Below are 20534 nucleotides of genomic sequence, written 5' to 3'. Positions count from 1 at the left end.
AACCTAATGGGAGCACACAAATGCTTTAAAAAATTGATAAGCCACAGAAGAGTATCCTTGTAATCTCTTTGCATAAAAGAGCTGCTCAGATCCTTGCAATACATACTTGCAACATCCTGGTCACTTAATCCCTGTCTACAAAGTGGTAACATCTCTGAGCTATTACACATTATATCTACCTTTGACTCACTTCTGAATAATTTGCTAGAGACTCAGAAAGGATCAGCGTGGGAGATACGGAACATGACAGATTACAGAACGGGTCTTAGGCACTGAGACTGCTGGCTACCTTGAGCCATCCTGCATAGAAGAAGAACTGTAGGAGAGTAAAGATTGGAATGTAAAGATCTAAATCATGCCCTGCGTAGCCCTTGGTGGGGTCCAAAAACTGGCGTCCAATCAGGCACGCAAAGAAGAAGGTGTAGACAGCAAGGGTGACCACCTGGAAGAGGAGAAACTGGAGTGAGAACACAATGCTGGCTGCCCACATCAAGCCAGAGAGTCAAGGTGGGCAAGTGGAAACCAAAATTCATGTGCAAAGTATTTGATACCTGGGTATAAACCAGCGGAATCCCAACCCAGTCATAACCGAATAAGAGGCTGCACCAAGAACGATACCGATTCATTTCCTAATCCAGAAACAGATAAAACACGATTTAATAAAATGATGGGTGGGGTAATAGATATTTACTATGATTTAGAATGTGGGCCTGTCTTTTATGGATATGTCTGTAAAATGGTTGTACTGACTTTGTAAGGTGGGTATATTGGTTCTGAAGACTATTCCAAAATGAACAATCTGAATATGACAAGCAATTAACATTATTGAACAATGTGCAAAATGGATGAATACATTTGTACATGTTTTAAAAATATTAAAATAAGTCAGGACTTTATAGAACTATGTCCTGCTATCTGCATGGTTTCCGACATGTATATTGGTCCAAAGAGGTGATGGAAAGGCAGTGGTTACTATTTTAAATAAGTCATTTCCAGGCATTTTGGTAAATAATGTGGAGAGCAAACTGTTTTTTGTTTCTGTCTTTTTAAAACATGGTTAAATGATCTTAGAAAAAAAATTAAATTTATCCTAAACTTCTTCCCCCACATATTTGACCTTAGAATGCTCATGTTGACAGAAAATCTATCTCTGTTTGAAGGAGGAAGTAATGGGGTCCATTGACTTTTCCCCTTATTGCACTCAAGTTATTATCTAAGACTAAGGAGAACATAATTCATTTACTCCTTTTAGCCTAATCCAGGAAGGGGACAGTGATGGCAGAAATATATTACATAACTATATCTGGCCCTCACATAAATACTTGAAGGCCAATTTGGTTCTCAAATGAGTCCAGGGTTATTTTGTTAAGGGAAAACAGTCTTTCACTTACTGGAGCACCCGAAAAGCCAGATTGACCTCGAGATATTCTCGATTTTGGGTAAATGACTGGGGAAGCTTATTTCTACTCTAGCTTTTACTAGGATCCTGGAGCTAGGGATGGTAACTATACAGCAGGCAAGCCATATCCATCTTAGTCTTTGGCAGATATTGTTAGTCAATCAAGGAACACTTTGCTGCAGAGCCTGTTACAAAGCACAATTCTGTTTAAAACAGTTTCCCAGCAACCACTACCAATCAATCTGATAATCAATCAATCTGTGAACTCTCTCTCTCCTGCATTTGGGGGTTTTGATAGCAGCTCAATCTTTCAGTTTCATTTGGAACCAGGACTGAACAAAGCAGACTCTTCTGTCTGATCTGTTATATGCAGGTCTCTCTTGGTCTCTAACTAGTATCTTTTACTGATGGTTTATGAGGCACTTACAGTCATCAGTGATTGCAGATCAACACTGTCTCTGATTCTACCTTCATTCCGGGCTTTAGCTGCAAGATTTCCGAACCATATGAACGGAACCCAGTATTTCAGATGAGGAGATTTGAGGCGGTCGAATAATTTTCTTTCATCTGCTGTCATAAAACCTTTGCATAAAAGAAAAATAGCTGAATTATACTGACTTAGTTTAGCACTAATGTATGACTAATACATTTAGTATCTACCATATGAACAAATAATGGGGGATACTGAAGAAATATAAAATAAAGGTTCTGTCTGGGGTCGTTTATACTTGTCTTAGAGACAAGTTGTCTGTCAATACATAAGGCAATGCACAGGCCTAACAGAGAAAACCAGTAACAGGTTAAGGAGACATTAAAAGTGGACTAGAAAAATTGGGGAAGGTTTTTTCTTTAGGTTTTGGATTACTTATCTAAACTTGGGAACAATAATAATACTCTAAATTGTTAAGATTAAAAGAATAAAATATAATGTTTATAAAGCACTCTCCAGAAAGCTGAACACCTGATTCACATGACTTTTCCTACTGACTTCTCTCTTCGATGCCCTACATAAGCAGGTCCTCTTCTCTGAAGCCTTCCTTGATTCTTTCCTTCTCTTTCCCCTGAGATTTCTCCCCTTTAAACCCCCTTCATGGTATTCTCTCTTGTCTTAGATTATAGTAATATTGTTTATAAATGTTTTTCCCATTAAAACCCTTTTAGGGGCAAGGAACATATTAGTTTTCATAGTCCCCTGGAATTTTGCATATATTTTAAAAGTGATTCTTTAATTTAATACATATATTAAATATTCAGTATTTAATATATTTAATATATTAAATATTTCAGTGTTTGTGCTTGTAACTACCTCTCTGAGCCTTGGTTTTCTCATCAGTAAAAGAGAGGTGAAAAGATCTACTTCACGGGGATGTGGTGGAATTACCTGAGATGATGAACATATGTCAACAGGTTAGCTAAATGCTCAGCAAAAACTTAGCATTCGATAAGTGCTAAGGCATAATATAGTATGTGAAACTTGGCCCATTGCCCCATGCACACACCAAGGAAAGAGGAGATTTGTGTAATAGGAGAAAAGGAATAAGGTAACAGGTCTATTTAATAAACATTTATTGAATGTCTATTATGTACCAGGGTTTGTCCATAAAAAGAAGCGTTTTTAAAAACGGTTTACACTTAAACTTTTCCTTTTTAAAAATTTGAATGAGTAATTCAAATAGTATAAAAATCCAAAAGGGTCAAAGGAATAGTAACAGGCAAAGTACGGCTCATTTCCCCAACCACATAGTTTCCCACCCTGGAGGAAATTACTATGATCAATTTATTGTGTACCTTACCAGGTAAATCCCATAAATTTCCATATGGACATATTTTTAAGAAAATGTAAGTGGCTTTATACTACACATTATCTTCTATTTGCATATTTTTTCAGTTACATCATGGGGATCTTTTTCTATTAATATATAGAGAGGAGCCACATTCTTTTTATGGCTGCATAATAGTTAATTATATACCATGTTTTATTTAACTAGGCCTCCTTTGATAGATATTTAAGTTGTTTTTAAGTTTTTGCAAAGAAAAATAATGCTGCCATGACCATCTTTGTACTTACCTCCTTGGCCTTTTAAGTGGGCTTTTAAATGATTTAATATTAATCATGTTTTCTGAATCAAAAGCTTATTTCTAAAACCAATTTTTGTTCGATATTAATTTGGAGTTACTTCTGCCTCAGAAATGTAACTATTTACTCATGAAATTCTCATGACATTCAGATGAAAATCAACTTTTGACCTAATATAACACATTTTATGTCTTTATCTGAAATTAGTTATGAATATGAGTATCCTGTGTAAAGTAATCCTCTCTCCTTGCTATGTAGACTGAATGTGGTAGGTTGCATTACCCCAACAAAAGACATGTTCTTAATTTGCTTTCCTGTGGATGTGAGCTTCTTTGTTAAAGGGACATTTTGAAGATGTTATTATTAGTTAAGGTGTGGTCAACCAAATCAGGTTGGGCCTTAATCCATCCTATTTGAGGCCTGTACATGCTTTATGTCTTACTTGAGGCCTTGTAAAGAGAAGAAGCCGGAAGCCAGAAATCAGAGAAGGCCATACAGGCATAAGTCAGAAGTCAGTGGAAGCCATAAGAGCAACAAAAGGAGAGAGAGATTGCCGTGGGACAGGAGGCAGAGATGGAAGCCAAGGAACCCCAAGGATTGTGGCAAGACAGCACCGGAAAGTTACAGACATTGAGGAAGAAGCAAGCCCTTCCAATACCTGGATTTTGGACTTCTAGCCTCCCAGACAGTGAGCAAATGAATTCCTGTTGCTAAGCCAACCTGTTTTGTGGTATTTGTCATAGTAGCCTATCAGATTAAGATACCAAGTTTTATTTAAGAGTGTTGCTGTAACAGAAAGGACTCCTAAATGAGGACAAGTGAGATGTACCTATCTTGAAAGTCATGGACTGTCAAGACCTACGTTTGAAGGGACCTACGTTTCAAGACCTAGGCCAGTGTTTTTGAGAAAAAGGTCCATGGACCACGGGTATCGGATTCACCTGTCACACCTGTTAAACATGGAGAGTGCTGTGTCCCACCCTGACCAACTAAATTAGACTCAATAGGGCAGGAGTTCTCAGTCCAGGTCTTTAAAATCTCCTGTGGGTACCTTTAGAAAACACCAATGCCTGGGCCTTATCGCCAGAGATTGAGTCAATTGGTCTAGGGTGAGGTCTAGGCATAGGGATCCTTTTTAAACATTCCTGGGTGATTTAGTGGGATTAGGTCCAGGCAGTTTCATATTTACAACTGTAGGAAATTCTGGCATTCAGCAATGTTTGAAAATTGCTGCCCCACTGAATGAAGACCATTTATTCAAGACTTGAAATAGAGTTATAAATACTAAGCCAATATTTATCAACGGAAGACTGATTTGAGATAATACTTTATTTGTACTATCTTAGAAGGGTTCTGCCCATGCCTGGAGGATTGACCTTTTCTTGAGGTCAAAAATAAAAACAAGTCTAGTATTTCTCTTCCTGTTTCTTAGTGCAGTCTCAAAGTTGTTCCATGATCCAGATAATCTGCTTTTTTTTAAGACTTACAGAGTATGATTAAATCTTATTACAGTAAGTTAGTAAACTTGACCTGTCTGGGTTTTACATTTAAAGGTTTGCTGCAGCTGCCATTCCTTTAACTGGAAGCCTGTTCTCAGATATTTAATATCAAAATTTCTGTTATATATTGGGAATTATAGTACAATTTTCAAAAATGACCCCACTTATTTACTGGTTGCAATCTCTGTCATTTGACCAAAGAGCAACTTTGTCTTTGGTTATTTTTTATTCAAGAATATGGATCAAATTGTGCTAACAAGTCCTTTCTTGGCTTCTAAGCAGAAAGCAAACATGCAGAGTGATGGTTCAATTAATGCAAACACTACTGCAAGAATTAGGCCCTCCTCTTCTCCAGGTGGCATGCCCACTGGTTTTAAGGGGACATGTAGAGTGAGGAAAGCTGGTGACTTTTAGTTTCCAGCCCAAATTTATTGACTACTTTGCTGGGTGCTGTGAAAGATGATGATGTATCAGACATTAATGCATTCTCAAAGAGTATACAGTCAGGGATAATTTTGTTATTTCCTATAGGGTCACACATCTTATCCAAAGTAACCATGTATTTGAAAATCAAGAATAGTCAATTGAAATTGAATTTCTAGATTTGTTGGTCAAATAACTAAAAAAGCATTTGTTATTAAATGGAATTTTATCTTTTTGAGTACTTCAGGCCATTTTAACTAGAGTCTGATGTTCTTTCTCAGAATGTGGTCATTATCCTCATTTCTAAGACTATGTTAACCTCAGGTATTGCTTTGTTACAGTTTGGCAGCACCATCAGTTGGCCGACCCTCCCACCAGTCTGTCTCCTTCACATGTCTGTCTCTATGCTGTGCTCCTTCAGGCCCTATCCACACACCTGGCATTGCCGTCTTATCCTGCTATTGCATCTGCTTAGAGTTTCTTTTGCTATCTATTTTCCTGCTGGTTTGCTCAGCTCTGTTGAGTAATTTTTATAGTGCTTATCCCAAAGCCCCTCCCTAATTCTTCTAATAGAGTAAAGAATATGCATGTATATTTATGTGTGTATGTGTATATATATATTTGTTTGCATCTACTTGCCACTTAGATTGTGTTTTCATGGAGTAGGATCTGCTACATTAAGGCAAAATTTTATTGCACTCAAACCTGTTGATCAAGTCAAATGGCTATTTAAGTCCACTGATAAGCAATATTCTTGAAATCACAGATTTTGCCAACTATATAGTTGATATATTTTTCCTAAGGTGCAGCTGAAACAGATGTCTTTTGCCTTTAAAGCAGAGTGTGCAAGTGGGGGATCTATTGGCAGAAGAACTAAAAGCTCTGCATCTCAAACTTGAAGGCAAAATGGGTTCATTGCCAGTTCTTTCTGAAAGAGAAAGTGGTGCATTGAGATTCTGAACCATTTTCAGAGGGTTTACTTTTTCAGGAAGATTGCAATATGCCTGACTCATTTTCATCTGTGTATGTTCCAAATGAATGGATTAAAGTCACCAGCTTCAACTATGGCTGTCCTTTAAATTCAGTAGGAGAGACTTAGAAATTCTTGTTAACTGGGAAAATCCAGGAAAGGCAAAATGAGATTGAGAGAGAGATGGTAACACATTATGAAATCATCTCATAGGGCAGTATGTCAAACATTTTTTACCATGAACCACAGTAAGAAATATACTGGACATTGCAATCTACTTCACACACACACACACACACACACACACACACACTCACATATACCCTCAACTAAAACAAAAATTTCACAAAACGTGATGTGCTCTCTGATATGTTCTGTTTTATTCTATTCTATTCCGTTCTAAAAAATTCTGGTTGCAAGCCATTAAAATAATTTAAGAACCCAATAATGAGTAACAACCTACATTTTGAAAAGCCTAGAATAGGATACTGTTGGGTAAAATCAGTGTCTGGGGTAGCAATGCTGAATAGCAACAAAGGAACTCCTTTATTTTCCTGAGTTGAGAAAAACATCTCTGGTCACTCATAATCTCATTCCTAAATTAGTACTCCATTTGGTAGTTCACTGCTTTCTACACAATGACACATCAGATATGACATACACAAAATCAGTCCTCTTACCTCTTCGCCTGCCTGAGTGGCCCAAAGCTTCACCTGCCCTGGGTGAATAGGTCTCAGGCAATTTGCAGATGAAGTTGGAGGAGTCAATGATTGAGCCCTAGTGCAGCAGTTCCCACACTTCGCTGCATATTAGAATCATCTGGGGAGATTTTAAAACTCCCAGTTCTGGAGTTGCCCCCGATACCTATTGAATCCTGGTATCCGGGAGTGGGAGCCAGATATTAGTATTTTTAAGAGAGTCCCTGTGATTCCTAGGGCACAGAATCACACAGCTGTCTGCCCATTTCAGCATTCTTGGTCTGTGTCAAACATCCAGCTTTGTTCTGGGGAGCTTGTTTAAAATGTGGATTCTGGGGTCTATACCCCAGAGTTTTTTTTTTTTTTTAATTCATTTTATTGAGATATATTCACATACCATGCAGTCATACAAAACAAAGCGTACATTCGATTGTTCACAGTACCATTACATAGTTGTTATGCCCCAGAGTTTCTGAATCGGCTGGTTGCCTGGAAACCTGCAATTTAAATAAGCACTCTTGATAATTCAGAGAATGTGGTCCACAACTGTACTTTGAGTACCATTGACTGGACAGCCTTGATTTAACTCCTAAAACAGACCTGTGGGAAGCCTTCAAGCATTGTGCTACTGAGATGGCCATTTGTGTCATTAATTTAAAGCAGGTGAGTTCCGATGTGCATTTTATTTCCTGTGTAGAGCAAGCATACAAAGGTGAGTCAAGTTTCACTCACAGGATGAAATTCTGTCTGTTCTGGGCTCATCATGTGAGACTATGGGGGCAACTGACTCAGCCTCTGAAAGTTCAGCCAGCAGAGAAAATACTGGCACAGCCGTGAATACCACCATTCCCTTGATCATTTCTTTTGGATCAAGAACCCCAGAGCCATGGAATGAGTCAGAGAAAACTTCAATAAAAGATCACAGGGCAGAAAGGCAATGCTGTATGAAGGTCATTTGATTTTGCTTAGTAAGAGAAGACCACAGATTAAATTATATGTGAGGAAACTTGAGTGGGATATGCCTTCCAGCCTGTGCATCTGAAGTTAGAAATTTTATATCAACTACCACTTAACAATTGGAGATTTTCTCAGTTGTATCAATGCCTATTAATCAAAAGTGCCACTAATAATTCTGATGGGGTCTCATCAGGCTTTCTCTAGTCATAGAAGAAGCTCAAGGACACTCATGTTAAGATTCCAGGCTTTGAGAAAAGTAAACAGTGCACTTTCCTCAAATTTTGCCATCTTTTAGCCATTCATGGGCTGCCAAGCACAGAAGGAAAATATCTATTTTAAAGAGGAAAAAAAAATACAATATAGAAATCGGAAGTTGAGCTGTAAATGTACTTTTGTTTGCCTCTGAAAAAGATTAATGGAAGAAAAGATTTGTAATAATTTTTACTGAGCCTTGAGGATGGGGAACATATCCATTCTTGCTTACAGCTAGCTGTATTTCCAGTGCTCAGCCCCTTGCCTGGTATATATACAAACTCAGCAAATCTTTGTTGAATGAGTGAGTACGTGACAGACTTAGCATCAGCTTTGGTAATGTTTCTTCTAGAGGAAAGTATGTAATCTCTTGTCACCTATTCTTTGTGCCTTTGGTGAGTGATTTTGAAGAGAAGTATTTTCTTCACCTGGTCACTGTGGAACACTGGTGTCTTAGTTTTCTACAGTAGCAGCAACAAAATGTCAAAAACTGGATGGCTTAAAACAACAGGAATTTATTGTCTCATGGTTCTGGAAGCTAGAAGTCCAAAGTCAAGGTGTTGACAGGGCCTGCTCCCTCTGAAACCTGTAGGGGAGGATCCTTCCTTGCCTCTTTTACCTTCTGATGTTTGCGGGCAATCTTTGGCATTCCCTGGCTTGTAGATGCACCACACTGCCTCCTCCATCTTCACGTGGCCTCCTCCAGATGTTTGTCTGCTGTCTCTCCTTTTTAGAAGGATACCAGTCATCTTGGGTTAGAGCCTGCCCTAATCCAGTTTGGCCTCATTTTAACTCATCACATCTTCAAAGACCCTATTTCCATATAAGGTCCTATTCATGGGACTGGGCATTAAGATTGGAACAAATCCTTTGGGGAGACACAATTCAACACATAATAACTAGTCAAAATGTTTTGGTTCCGTCAGACATCATAATATAAGTGCAAAAGTGAGGCTGTTACTTGAATTGGTAAAGATCTGGAATTGTGCACCTGGCTTGGCTTAGCATGACTGACATCTTCCAGGGAAGGTGATTGGAATGGCTGGGATTTTCCTGGGCAGGTTTGCAGCCAACAGGCAAAACAACAGTGACTATTTTGCTGCTTCTTGGGTAAACAACTGTTTGATAACAGAACAGTTCAGGAAATTTTCAGCCTAACAGGTATTACTTCGAATTCAATGGACTGCTGTATTTCCATGGTCATGTGAGCAGAAATACAAAGCTTTTTTTTTTTTTTTTTTTTTTGCAATTTGAGAAATTTAAGGTTGACATAAAACCCGTAACATCAAAGGCTATGTATATATATTTCCCCCACAGCATGCATTTCGATCTTTTCATTTCCCAGAATAATGAAACTTGACCTTTTCCCAGAATAATGAAACTTGACCGTTCAATTTAAAAGCAAGGACGGTCTAGGAACTAGCAGGTAATTGACCTGGGTCATCCAGTTCTAACTAAGCATCTGCCCTATATTTCTGAAGGAGATGCTGGTCTTTGTTCTCTTCAACCCCTCAATCATTTCTTTCTGGAGGGAAGCTCCCATTACCCTTACTCCCATAGTTTCCTCAGGGTCTCCAGGAGCTTGTTAAACATACTGATTCCCGGACCCCATCCCAGACCTACCCAAAAGAATCTCTGGAGGTGAAACCCTGGCATCTGCATTTTTAGCAATGTTGAATTCAACAACATCTAATGCCCCCAGAAGTTTAAGAACATGTACTTGTCAACTGACAAGAAGTTTTATTATGTCTTCAGCACTCCCCCTTTCCTTTGTTTCCACCCCTTGGGGACCCCTGCACTTTACTTAGCAGCTCTCCCTGCCTCAGGCAGAGCAGGTGCTCTGGCTCTGGGATCAGGGGATCTGCCAAACAGTTTCTGTCCTCCCTGAACTTCCTGTTCTTCCCAGAAACCTTGGCACAGGCATGGGACAGACAGGGAGTGGCGGAGTATGTGCTTAGTGGGAGAGCTTGGAAACTGACCCCACGTGCAGGTTCTCTGGGGCAGACAGCCCTCTGCTGGGAAAAGCAGCAGGAAGTTCCCTGAGTCAGCGCCCCACTCCCATCGACAGAGGGGTGTCCACCTGTGGGGCAGCCCGGAAGGCCCTGGCCTCTGAAGCCTCTCTCCCAGCCTAGAGGGTAGGGGCTTATACCTTTTGCCCTGAGCCTGACACACAAATCTTATATTCCTGCAGGCACAAGCTGTTCTATCCCTTTTATTGCCTTTCTAGAAAACACAATGGAATGAAAGAGTAAAAGGGAACTTTTTACTGTGATAAGCAGTGGTGGCCCCAAAGGGTGGCTTTAGTTCTTTATGACTCCATCTTCTTCCCTTCCTTCAGCCACTCCAAAGAAACAAACAATATAAGTCAAAATAATGCTTGTTATGTCCAGGCTATAGTTTGTATGCCCTAGACAGTTTCCTCGCTCAGATTGCTGTCCCAAAGTCCTTCTTTATAATTCTAGTTTCTAACATGGCTGTAACTTCAAATCCTCTTCCTTATCTTAACTGTTGCTGTTTTTCTAATGAATTACTTAGTGGTTGCCAAAGCCTCTTGCCCTAGAAGTGGAAAAAGGGGTTTGAAAAGTAGGCATCCCATAAGAGTCCTAATAGTACATCTCAAACTTCAAACAAACAAAACCACAAAACCCCAACAACAACATGGGAGTGTGTTTAAATGAAGGTTCTGAATCAGTCATCTGATGTGGGGCCCAGGAATCTGCATTTAAAATAAACAACTCAAGTTATTCAAGATGTAGCTGGCCCATGGGTTTACGGATCACACCGTGAGACAGAAGTTTAAATGCACACCAAGGAGTGAATGACTGATTCTGAGATTCCCTTAAAATGGTGGAAAGAGAAGAAGGCTGGATGCAAGTAGATGAGATACATTTGCTCAAGTTTCACAAGGAGTAGGCCTTGGTATCATGAAAAACACACCTAAAGGGAACAAAATCACATCATTCTCCTAATTGCCTTGCCATAGCTATTTGCCTTGTAGATCTGAGCACAACTCAGCCCTCTCTGAGCTCATGCCTGACCAGAGGGCCTGAAGCTTCTCCATTGCCAGCCAACCTGGCTTCCTCATGATGGGCTTTTAATATGAAGGTGACGCTCAGAGGCTGAGATTTGCTTTGCGAATCTGGCCTGGTGTCTGATCCCTGTCATTCCAAGGATGCGTCAAGACTAGAGAAATAGCACCTTTCTTCATCCAAGTAAATTTTAGCTCTCATCCATTTGGAATGGGTCAAACCTTTCTTGTTCATTTGTAGGTCTTTTCTTCAAATGATAATAGCTCGCAGAGATGGTAATTCTTATTGTATTTGAGTTTTTAGACATATGGATAAGAAAATTATGAAGTAGCATTTTCACCTTGGTTATTCTGAAGCAATATTCAACTTTTAAATTTGGAAGGGAGCTGGCAGTTGATTTTTAAAGACTCCTACTGGTTTGTATCATAAATAATTGCCAGGCCATTCATACCTTCCACCTGAATCTTTAACCAGCACCTCATTACTTTCTCACATCATGCTTTAGGTTGAATTGTGGGTTGAATTATGTCCCCTAAAAAGATATGTTGAAGTCCTAATCCCCAGCACGTCAGAATGTGACCTTATTTGGAAATAGGGTCATTACAAATGAAATTAGACAAACTAAAATGAGGTCATCCTGGAATAGTGTGTACCTTAACCCAAAAAGACTGGTGTCCTTAGAAGAAGGGGAGAAGAGGTGCAGAGAAACAGAAAGACAAGATGACCATGTAATGGTGGAGGCAGACACTAGGATGCCAGGGATTGTCAACGACCGACAGAAGCCAAGAGTGAGGCATGCAACAGATGCTTCTCTTCAGGCTTGAGGGAACATGGCTCTAATGACACTTTGATTTCAGACTTCCAGCATCCAGAACTGTGAGACAATAAACTGCTGTTGTTTTAAGCCACCCACTAAGACAACCCTTAACTATATCACCGACACCCCTCCTTCCTGATTTCCACCTTCACCTCCACAACCTCCGGGTCAAAGTAGATTGAGAAGACCCCTGGGTAGTCATTTCAACAACAAGTCTCATAAAATGTCCAAAGAGCTATGTTACACTGTCATAATAGTTATAGCAAGAACTCATGTAGCACATAACATGTGTCAGACTTTGCTGTAAACATTTTGCAACATTAATTCATTCACAACCAGCCTATGAGCTAGATAAACTATGATAAGCCCATGCTATGGATGAGAAAACTGAGGCATGGAAAGGTCATGTGACCAGCAAGTGACATAACAAGGATTCTAACCTTACTCTGTGTTTTTGGTTGCTAAGCTATGTTGTCTACCTCAGAAAGCAAAACAAAACAAGCAAAGAGAAAAGCCAACCAAAAAATCTCCAAAAACAGCAAAACAAAACAAAACAAAAATCCCTATACTTAAAAAAAAATGGTCTCTATTTTCAAGGACATTTCAGAAAAGAAGATTGGATACAGCACCCTAATTTGAGACTGTACTCAATATCAATCAGAATCATCTCATGGCTTTTATGTGGTATTTACATTCATTAATACATTCCCCCAAATTATCAGACCTCTTAACAGCAACTCAGTCACAACAAGTTAAGATTTGTTTGGTGCATGCCAAGCATTACTTCGTTTAATCCTCACCTACTGAAGCCTTCTACTGAACAGCTTCTTAGCTAAATAGTAACACACCAAAGTGAACCACCCTCTGCACATAATTTGTTCTTAGCATTTGTATACAGCAGCCCAGATAAAATGACTACATTTACTTTGAGAAATAGGAAAGACAATAGATCCACACAGTTGCAGCCTTTTAAAGTGAAAACTACATGGCTGGCTCCTACCAGAATCAACTTAGGTAGTGGAACAAGCATGAATTTAGGAGTTTCAAGCATGAATTTAAGTCTGGTTCTTCTACTTAGCCGTGTGACCCAGGGCAGGTCATAACCTCTCTGAATCTGTTTCCTACATTTTTCGTTTTCTCGAGTTCCAAATGAAATAATGTCTATGAAAGTGGATAAACTACCAAGTGCTAGAAAAATGTACAGCAATATGACAGATTATTTTAAATAAATATGATTATTACTATATTTACCGAAAGTTAGTGTGACTGTCACTGGCTTCTTCTCCCCTATCCCCCAAGTCAACTTCTTGAGGGCAGGAACCATGTCTTATCTTTGCCTCTTAAGACTGTTTCTGGCACATCATAGGTAATCAATAAATGTTTTTTGAATGAGTGAATAAATAGAAGGAATTTTCAAAGGAATTTTGAAGGTCCCCATCTTGGTTGAGAAGAGCCTATGGAAGGAAATGTCATTCACAATACCTGCTTCAACCACATGGTCCATTGTTGGAAACCTTTTGTACACAGCTGTGCTCACCGAGCGGAAGATGAGCAGGGACATGAGATTTACATAGCGCATCAGTGTCCTTCTGAGCAGGCGCCCATACTCGTCGCTTCCGTGAACACTGCTGGAAATGAGGAACATCAGCCTGTCTGGCCAGGGCAGATTCACAAACTGGTTCCACCATCGGTTCACTACCAGCGTAACATAAAACCCTGCGGAATAACAGGGAGTTATAAATCAGTTGCTTACAGCATACATGTTGTTGACACGGACGCTTTTAGCAGAGTTTTAGCCTTAGCCCTTTTTTTGGGTAAAAAGACGTTGTTATCTATACCTTATGATTTTCCCCTCCAGAAAAAATGTAATTTGTGCCCTCCAATGCCATGACCCTCAGTGAGTGGGTATTAGAACTCAAATATTGACGGCAAAAATGGAGTTAGTGAAGAGAAAGCTTAATTGCCGAATAGCAGATTATTGCCTCAAACTTGTTTGGTGTTAATTTAGCGAAAGCAGCCCTGAAGGCAAACCTTATGGAAGATTCTCGTTCTATGGCAAGCGGTGGCTTCTCAGGCATGCCTCTCAGCTTGAAACACCCCCATGCAGAATCATCGGTGCCATCCTAACAGAGGCAGCTGTGTGGCTGCATTCTGCGTGTGACCTATACTTACCAAGCACAAAGGTTACTGGAATTTGTTCAGCATATCTGTCACAGTAAATTGATAATTTTTCAAAGTAATGTTTTTGGGTTCCTGTAAGTAACAATCTGGAGCAAAAATAAAATGCACAGCCCTTTATGATATTATACTTCTGCACCTGCTTTGCAAGTGACATTAAGTGCAAGCAATTAAGCACAAAGAATCTTAATTTTGCTTTTTTAATGAGCAATATTTTTTTTCCTTTTTACTTGAGCTGATGTACCTCAAAAGCTTCTTAAGTATTTAATGTATCAAGTACTAAACTTATTAGCACATAAATGTTTTTGGCTATTAAATAGTGGGGTTTATTAACCATTTTAGCTTTTTAAATTATATATTTAAAAACTTTTATACGATTGATGCAATGGATTTGGAGCACAATATGTTATAAAAGAGTCCATTTTTCAGTTTGTCAGAAATACTTTTTAAAAATAAGTGTCCTGATTAAATAGATTGGAATTATTGTTAAGTAATTGTTAAATAATAATCCTGAATTCAGCACATCTTGATCTTACTTTCTCCTGCATATGCTACTAGCACATTCTTGATTATATGTGTTGTACTTCAAGGAATATTGTAAATGTTTAATTTAAAGCCCCAAATTATTTTAAATATAAAATGAAGCATATTTAACAATTAGAAATGAAAGCTGTTTATTATTAAATTTCATGGCTGTCTCAACATTTATCGTATAGGTCTGACTTAACCAGCCCAAGCCCATTTTCTGGAATGGTGAAACATGGGCATTTAATTGGACTGTTACTGACATCTATGCTGTAGGAAGGAGATTCAGAGTCAGAAGAAATGTCTCAGGACAGATTAATAATAATGACCAAAATACAGAAATAGAACCCAGATTTATGAATTTGCCTAAATCAATGGAAGCAGCTGTTCCAAGAGAGGAAGGAATCCTTCAGAGGGATCCAACATAACATGCGTCAAAGGTCATTTGGGGCTAGAATTTTGATAAAAGAAGCAGAGGGATAAGGAGGTAACTGAGCAACCAGTCACATTGCAGATAAAGAACTTTGGGGAGCTGGTACGAAAAAGAAGGTATGTGGGGGTGGGGGTGCTCTTGGAGTTCCTGCCGCAGCTCTGAGGAGGTGTCAACATTACTGAACACGGGAAAAGCTGATGAGAGAGCTACAAAGTATTTGCACAGGCCTCTCAGGGTCAGGCCAATGACAAGTTACAGCCAGAATGGGTTCTGATGCTCTAAAAGATCTGGTCAAAGAGGACTTACTGTGGAAAGCATGGACCTTAGGGTCAGAGAAACTCAGGTTTGAATCCCAGACCTGCCACTTAGAGATCTGAACCTGGAGCATATTTGTAACTCTCTAAGATTCAGTCTTCTCATTTGTAAATAGGGATAATAATAATATTTACGTCTCAGGGATGTTATAAGGATTAAAATATATAATAATACATATAAAACCACTTAAAATATTGCCCCATACCTAGTCAATAATAGAATGGTTGTTACTACTAATTAGTCAAAGAAAATATTCAGCTAATAGACACAGACATTTTAAAAGCTAGAAAATACTGCAGAGATTATTTTGTCACATATATTAAAAAACGGCAAGACATACAATCATATTAGTGAATTCTAGTTCTGCCTTATTTTTGCTGAGTATAATTATTTGCCTATAACGTCTTTTTTTAAAAATTTAGGGACATTAGTAAAGATGAGAATCAAACTACGTCTATATTTTTTCACAGGTAGGTTTGACATTCTTGACAAATTCAGCCAAATTCTTGGTGATATACTTTTCGTCAAGATATAAGAATCAAAGACCTAGTTTAACAAGGTTTTATAGTTGAACTTTAAAAGAATGAAAGGTAATCTAATGATTACTGTTATAAATGTTTTGACTTTAGAAAAAATATGTGCTACAATTTTTGGGGGTATAAGTATGATACTGGGGGCAAAGTTTGAGGTCCCATGGAGCATTTCTGGCTACACTGCAACTATTTTAAGGGCTATGCTATTCTAAGTAGCAGTAGCAGCAGTAAATTCTCATTAATAAAAATAAACTAATGAGACAATTATCCTGAAACATCCTGTGTCTCCCACCATTTCCTATTCTGAAGGCTTAGGTGATGCATAAATAAATTGTCAAAATAGTATTGTATTACATAAGACATCTGAAAAAAATAATTAGAGGTTTTTAATAAGAATTTCCCTTTAAAAATATTTTGCCAAAATATATACCAATATATACATTTGCTTGGTGTGGTAGTTTTGATCTGTTGCAAAATAACTCTTCCTAGTTTCCTCTTGATAAAGTAATATTCAGCCAGATAAATTAATATCCCTTTTTCTCCAAATGAGTTCTGTTGCTGCAAGGAATAATGCAAGTAAAAGCAATGATATGTAAATTTGTTAATCTGTAGGCTGAAGAAAAATAACACACTGATGTACATAAGAAAGGTGGAAATACAGCCTCAAAAACCTTTAGCTTTCCTCTTTCAAGTTTTAGCTTTCTCCAGAGAAGGAATATATACAAACAATTTTAATTAAAAAAACTCATAAAGCTTCTCTTTTGTAATACTGATACAATTTCATTTTCTTTAGTCATTAAAGTATTTCTCAGACATGATTTTGCTCCAATTTTCTGTCAATCTAACAGGCATAGATTGTGATGTTATAAAGAATAAGCATCCGCTTTTTTGAACATAACATGTCTCTAACTTGGGAGATATAAAGAAAATAAATTAGTCTTCAGGGCTTTTTTTTAAGTTGAAGTATTGATACACTTAATGGGCACCATCCTGAGTAAGATCTTGTCATTCCAAGACAAAGAAAGGAGTGCTGCCTAAGACACACAATTCACAAGCATGTTAATTACACAACGTAGTTCCTACAAGCTGTCAAGTCACACTTTTAATCTATGAGCGACATAGTTGAGAGAGGCACAATTATTTAACCATGGACTTTGTCATTCAAAATCATCAGGTAGTCAGCATCTAAGGATAAATCTTCCATTTTGTGTCTGTAGCAACATTCTTAAAACACAGCTACTACCTAACAGTGATCAATTAATGTGGCGCTGGAATTCTAATCACTTGAAAGAGATGGTGAGCGTCTATTTAACATCCTATAAATGGCTAAGTGTGGATTAAAATACCCTGTCCCCAGGAGAAGACAGCACCAAAGAGGTTCATGCAAAAAGAGGAGGTAATATAATGCAAAAGTGAGTGGTAACTTAGGGGTTCAGATTTTTGAGACTGTATTCTTCCATGATATTTGATGGTCATTTGAGAAGACATGCAAAGGAAAGTACCTGTACACCACACTTATCGCTGTGTAAAGAACAGCAAAAACAATAAATTCCCTGTACAGTAGTTTGTAGATGCTGCCTCTCCACTTGAGGAGTAACCTATGAAATCCAAAAAAAGTCGCATTTGCTACTTTACTGGAGTAAGTGACAGTCATCTTGGATAGTTTTTTTCTAGAAGAGCAAGAAGACAAAACATGAGTAAAAAGTGTTGTTTAAGATAGAGCATATAAATTCGTATGTCAAAGGCAACTCAAGCCAAGAACTGGTTGGTCATATCCCCTTTGCCTTTCTTAGGGAAGAGAATCCCTCCGTTTGTACAATTTGGAACTTGGATATAACCACCATCTCAGTGCTAAATCTTTACACAGAAAAAGGGAGGAAAGGAGTCTCTGGGAGGAATAATATTAGAAATCCTAAACTTGCCTTAATTGCAAAATATTATTTTTAGATTTAGTATCATCATAGTTCAATAGGTATTTGAATGATTAAATGAGATACGTAAGCAATGTTGTAATATTGTCTCTTTTCTTAATCCTTGGGAAGATTTAGGGTACTTGATATGCTGTATTTGACAAAAGCAGCTGCCAAAATTATTGTTTGGGTTTCTATTTTCTAAAGTATTGTAAAGAGGTATTTCATTCTTCCACTTCCTAAGAGGGAAGTTGTGGTTTCTTTTAGAAATCAGGAGATATTGTTGGAAAGAATAAAGCCCTTCTTGAGAATTTACTTGATGAACTATCTTTGGTGGTTTTAGGTAGATGTGGGTGTCTCTCTAGAGGAACCCCAAGTGCACAGTCAGCAGTCTATGCACTTCGAAAGGTAGCCAAAATACTGGGTCATAGGGATATTAAGAAAGATGCACTTTCCTGATGAATAGTCTCACATAAAGTGTTTGGGGATGGTTCACTTTCAATTTGGAGCTGAATAAAGTGAGGTAACTATATAGGACTCTTTCTACTTGGGTCCATTCCATAGATGTAGGTAGGATGAAAAATGGACCCCAAAGCCTGATTTCAAGTAAGGGCTCCAGAACTCCATCACATTTCATTGAGACATTAGATTTTCAGGTTTGAGATAGACAATGCAAACTAACACTTGTTGAAAATCCTGTTCAACTACCCTCTAACATAGAGCATACTCAGATAAAATGAGATTTCTTTGAAATCTTGGTTCCCAAAAGGATCTATGAGGAGAGTCATATAGCACTTTCAGGTAGAATTCTACCTAACACAAGAAATAAAATTTATGGCAGGTTTCTTATATAAGATACCCTATACCATACATTTTATCACAAACAGGAAAGTTTTCTGTTCTTATTGAGAACTGGGTAACCAATCCAACTATAATGTGCCCATTGTCCCTAACAAATGAAACTTTGGAGCTACATTTGCAGTATTTTCTTGGAATCACAAAAATAGCCTTTGACATTACTGATTTTAATTAAGAAACCAGGGCCTTTTGGCATAAGTAAGAGGCATTATGAAATGATGGGACTCATGCCACAGAACCAGTTTCATCTTTCCATCTTTGCCTAGTCTATTTGTCTAATATGAATTCAGCCAAAATTAGAAGAGGAGCATAATAAATTAAGCCCATTTCATAATTTGTTCTCATGGGCATAGGTTTTTTTTTAAGTAACAGTCCTCAAATAACTTTCCTTTCATTTAATAGTTCACCCTTATACTTAAACTCTATAAGAAAACCAGAATCACCTAGAGAAGAGGTCAGAATTAAAATGCATAGTTTTACTCTTGTGCACTGACCTATTTATGTGGTTTGGAGTATCCAACAGGGAAGAAAATCTTCAAAATTCAGATTCCCCCTGAAAGAGGTGCCTTCAGGTCGGTGTTGCACTCTCGGTTTCACCCTTCGCTCATGTACAGTCAGATTTTCTTTCTGTTCTCTCTTCACTGAGTGGACCCAGAATGTGACAAGTACAGAGGTTAAATGTTTTTCTACTTGCAGAGGTCTGTTTATGCCAATTTGCCTAGTGATGACAGCTATAGCCAGGAACAAACAGAAGCAACAGCTGCTGATGTTGCCTTTTTCTAATCTATAATTATAACTCCACCTGCCACCCAATGTACCCCATTGAATGAGAAGTCGGGTGTGACGTGTGACGTGAGCGCTATTGGGCCATTTAAGCCTGTGATTTTCATTTCAACTCTACCATGCATCAAGAAAGAAAGGTTCATTTTCCCCTAAAGAATTCTGAGGAGTCTCCATCAGCTAAAAAGTGGAATTAGAACAGTCTTTTTGTGCTTAAAATGAAGAATAAAGTCTTGTGAAGTCATAAACAGGGGCAGACAAAAATATAAACAAGATTTGCGCTCATTCAAGAAGTACTAATGCCCTTTTACTGAAAACAACAAGCATGTGTGTTTGAGTGTGCATATGTGCATGTGCATTTTAGAAACGTGTAGAGAAGTGTGGCACCTGATGGCTTAGTGTAGTAGAAAATAACATACAGATACAGTACATTTATCATCCTTCCAGGGTTGGCTAGGAAACAATTTAAGTTATTCAAAATGTTTTCTCTGAGTTTGATTATGCCTACATATTTTCTTTCTTAAAAGAGTGAGTTGACCAGTGGTCTTTTAATAATGGAATAAGTCATTTCAGGGCCAAGTCCTGGGCCCTTTCCAACCTTCTTAGGTAGGTAACACGTGCACAAAGCATTGCGCCTTAAGCGTAAATACAATGACTTCAGAAGACGTGTATTTGTGTGTATGTGTGTGTGTAAAAGATATATTAAAAAATACTTATTCTAAAATTGAGAATTTATACATTTGAAAGTTTTTCTAAGGTACTCTTAAGTTTTATGTGCATTTGTCTGGTTTCTTCGTTAGACTATAAGTACCTTAGAGCAAAGACAGACTTGTAGACATCTTTGATTTCTTGCCCCCACCTCTGATCATAGTTCCAGCACA

General features: G+C 38.2%; 1 protein-coding gene across 1 annotated transcript in view; it reads right to left on the bottom strand.

Moving 5' to 3' along the window:
* Nucleotides 1–17759, bottom strand: part of BEST3 (bestrophin 3) — a 37541-nt gene extending 19782 nt beyond the window's left edge. The window contains exons 1-6 of the mRNA XM_037845718.1: nt 17608–17759; nt 14294–14388; nt 13604–13837; nt 1827–1981; nt 552–629; nt 290–442 (exon numbers count right to left, since the gene is read on the bottom strand). Coding sequence (XP_037701646.1) covers nt 290–442; nt 552–629; nt 1827–1981; nt 13604–13837; nt 14294–14388; nt 17608–17759 — 867 coding nt within the window. The remainder of the gene's footprint in view (nt 1–289; nt 443–551; nt 630–1826; nt 1982–13603; nt 13838–14293; nt 14389–17607) is intronic.
* Nucleotides 17760–20534: the final 2775 nt, after the last annotated feature.

Source organism: Choloepus didactylus, chromosome 8, assembly GCF_015220235.1.
Source record: "Choloepus didactylus isolate mChoDid1 chromosome 8, mChoDid1.pri, whole genome shotgun sequence".
Classification (NCBI taxonomy): Eukaryota; Metazoa; Chordata; class Mammalia; order Pilosa; family Megalonychidae; genus Choloepus; species Choloepus didactylus.
The sequence above is the reverse complement of the archived record's forward strand: the minus strand, read 5'-3'. Positions and strand labels throughout refer to the sequence as shown.